This window comes from Mus caroli, chromosome 7 (genome assembly GCF_900094665.2).
Source record: "Mus caroli chromosome 7, CAROLI_EIJ_v1.1, whole genome shotgun sequence".
Classification (NCBI taxonomy): domain Eukaryota; kingdom Metazoa; phylum Chordata; class Mammalia; order Rodentia; family Muridae; genus Mus; species Mus caroli.
Genome location: NC_034576.1, coordinates 15446249 through 15447951, shown reverse-complemented (window position 1 = coordinate 15447951; position 1703 = coordinate 15446249). Strand labels below are relative to the sequence as shown.

Sequence of the window (1703 nt, the reverse complement as noted above, 5' to 3'; positions counted from 1 at the left end):
TAGAAGTCCTCGTCATCATTCATCCCGCCCTTGCTCATTCCACCTCTGCCGCCTCGACCTCTGCCCCGGCCCATCCCCTTCCCTCGGCCTCCTCGGGAACCACAGCCTCGGCCTCGACTTAACCCTCGACCTCGGCTGTCCTTGGACCTGCGGTACTGGTTCAGCTCCTTGGAATAGTCATCGTAATCATCGTCTCCCATGGGCTCCTCACTTTCTCCATACTGGATTCCAGAGAAACAAGGCAAAAGCGTCATGCGAGAGACAACCCTGAGTTAACACTGGGTGGCAGCATGTGTGGTGGGTGGTCCCAAACCCCACGCTTGAAGCCTTCTCACTTCAGACTCTAACTCCATCAGGCAGAGCCAATCACAGTGCCTCTGGGCATATGGGACAACTGTACAACTTCAAGAAATGGGTCACACAATGGATATAGATGGCAGGGACATAATGGTGTGTACTCTGTACATCCCTCCCGTGCCTGCCGTAAGAGGCAGGAGACATTCTAGAAGACTCAGAGAAGCCCTGTCTCACAACAGGGTTTTTGCTATCTACCTTTTCCTGCTTCACCCACTAAGGTTTTTGGTTTTGTTTTGTTTTATTGTTTTTTTTGAGACAGGGTTTCTCTGTGTAGCCCTGGCTGTCCTGGAACTCACTCTGTACACCAGGCTGGCCTCGAACTCAGAAATCTGCCTGCCTCTGCCGCCTGAGTGCTGGGATTAAAGGCGTGCGCCACCACTGCCCAGCACCAAGAGGAACCTTTTAAAAGTGTGTCTGACACTCCAAGCCTTCCTTCCCTTGGGTACCCCACCAATCCTCCGGTCTTAGTCTCACCAAGCCCACCCAAAGGGCTTGTAGCCCAGAGAACCTGCCAATCACACTACTGGCCCCAAGAGCTATGGAAAACCTTACCTCTATCTCCTCTTCATACAAGTCCTCTTCGTCCTCTGGGTGCTCTCCCATGGAGCCTCNGCCTCGGCCTCTGCTGCCTCTGCCCATGCCTCGGCCTCGAGATCCTCCTCGACTCCCACGGCCCCTGTAGCCCCTGCCTCGGCCTCGGCTACCTGTGGGGTTATTGGAACAGTGAGCCTCACATGGCTACAGACTACAACAACAAGGAAGATAGGGTCCCATTTCCTATGTCTTCCTTGAGACCTCCTCCTTTAGGAAGCCATGAAATTTGGCCCATTAAGACTACAGTGCCTCTAGTTCCCTCGAAGGGATGACTTGGCACTCTGGACACACAGCTACTCCTGTCCTCAGTAGCTGGTCTCTCACTACCTGTCTATTCATGGCTGCACTGTCCAAGACAGCAGGCACCAACCCTATGTGGCTAAAAATCCCAGCGCTATGTAGGGTACCAACTAGAAGATCCTGATCAGATTTTAAAGACTTATGGAAAGAAAAGCATGGTCTTGGAGTCTGTTGTAGACTCTGGTACAACTCAAGTGTGAGTAAAGGAGTGCTGCTTCCAGCCCTGTGTGAGGCCCCCACCAGGGCCTGCGCAGTGGAGTCTGCTGCACAGGTGTCCAAGAGCAAACTCGGACACAGCACTTTCCGCAGTAACCTGGATCACAAGGCTAATAAACCAAGCTGGAAGATCTTTAGAAGTCTCTATCAGCTGGCGGGGTTTTGTTTTTTGTTTCTGTTCTTTTAAAGAACCCCGGAAGCCGGGCGTGGTGGCGCACGCCTTTAATCCCAGCACT

General features: G+C 52.8%; 1 protein-coding gene across 1 annotated transcript in view; it reads right to left on the bottom strand.

Moving 5' to 3' along the window:
- Nucleotides 1–1703, bottom strand: part of Zc3h4 (zinc finger CCCH-type containing 4) — a 37085-nt gene that overhangs the window by 14781 nt on the left and 20601 nt on the right. Inside the window, 2 exon segments of the mRNA XM_029479476.1 lie at nt 1–221; nt 910–1187. Of these exon segments, the coding sequence (XP_029335336.1) occupies nt 1–221; nt 910–1187 (499 nt within the window).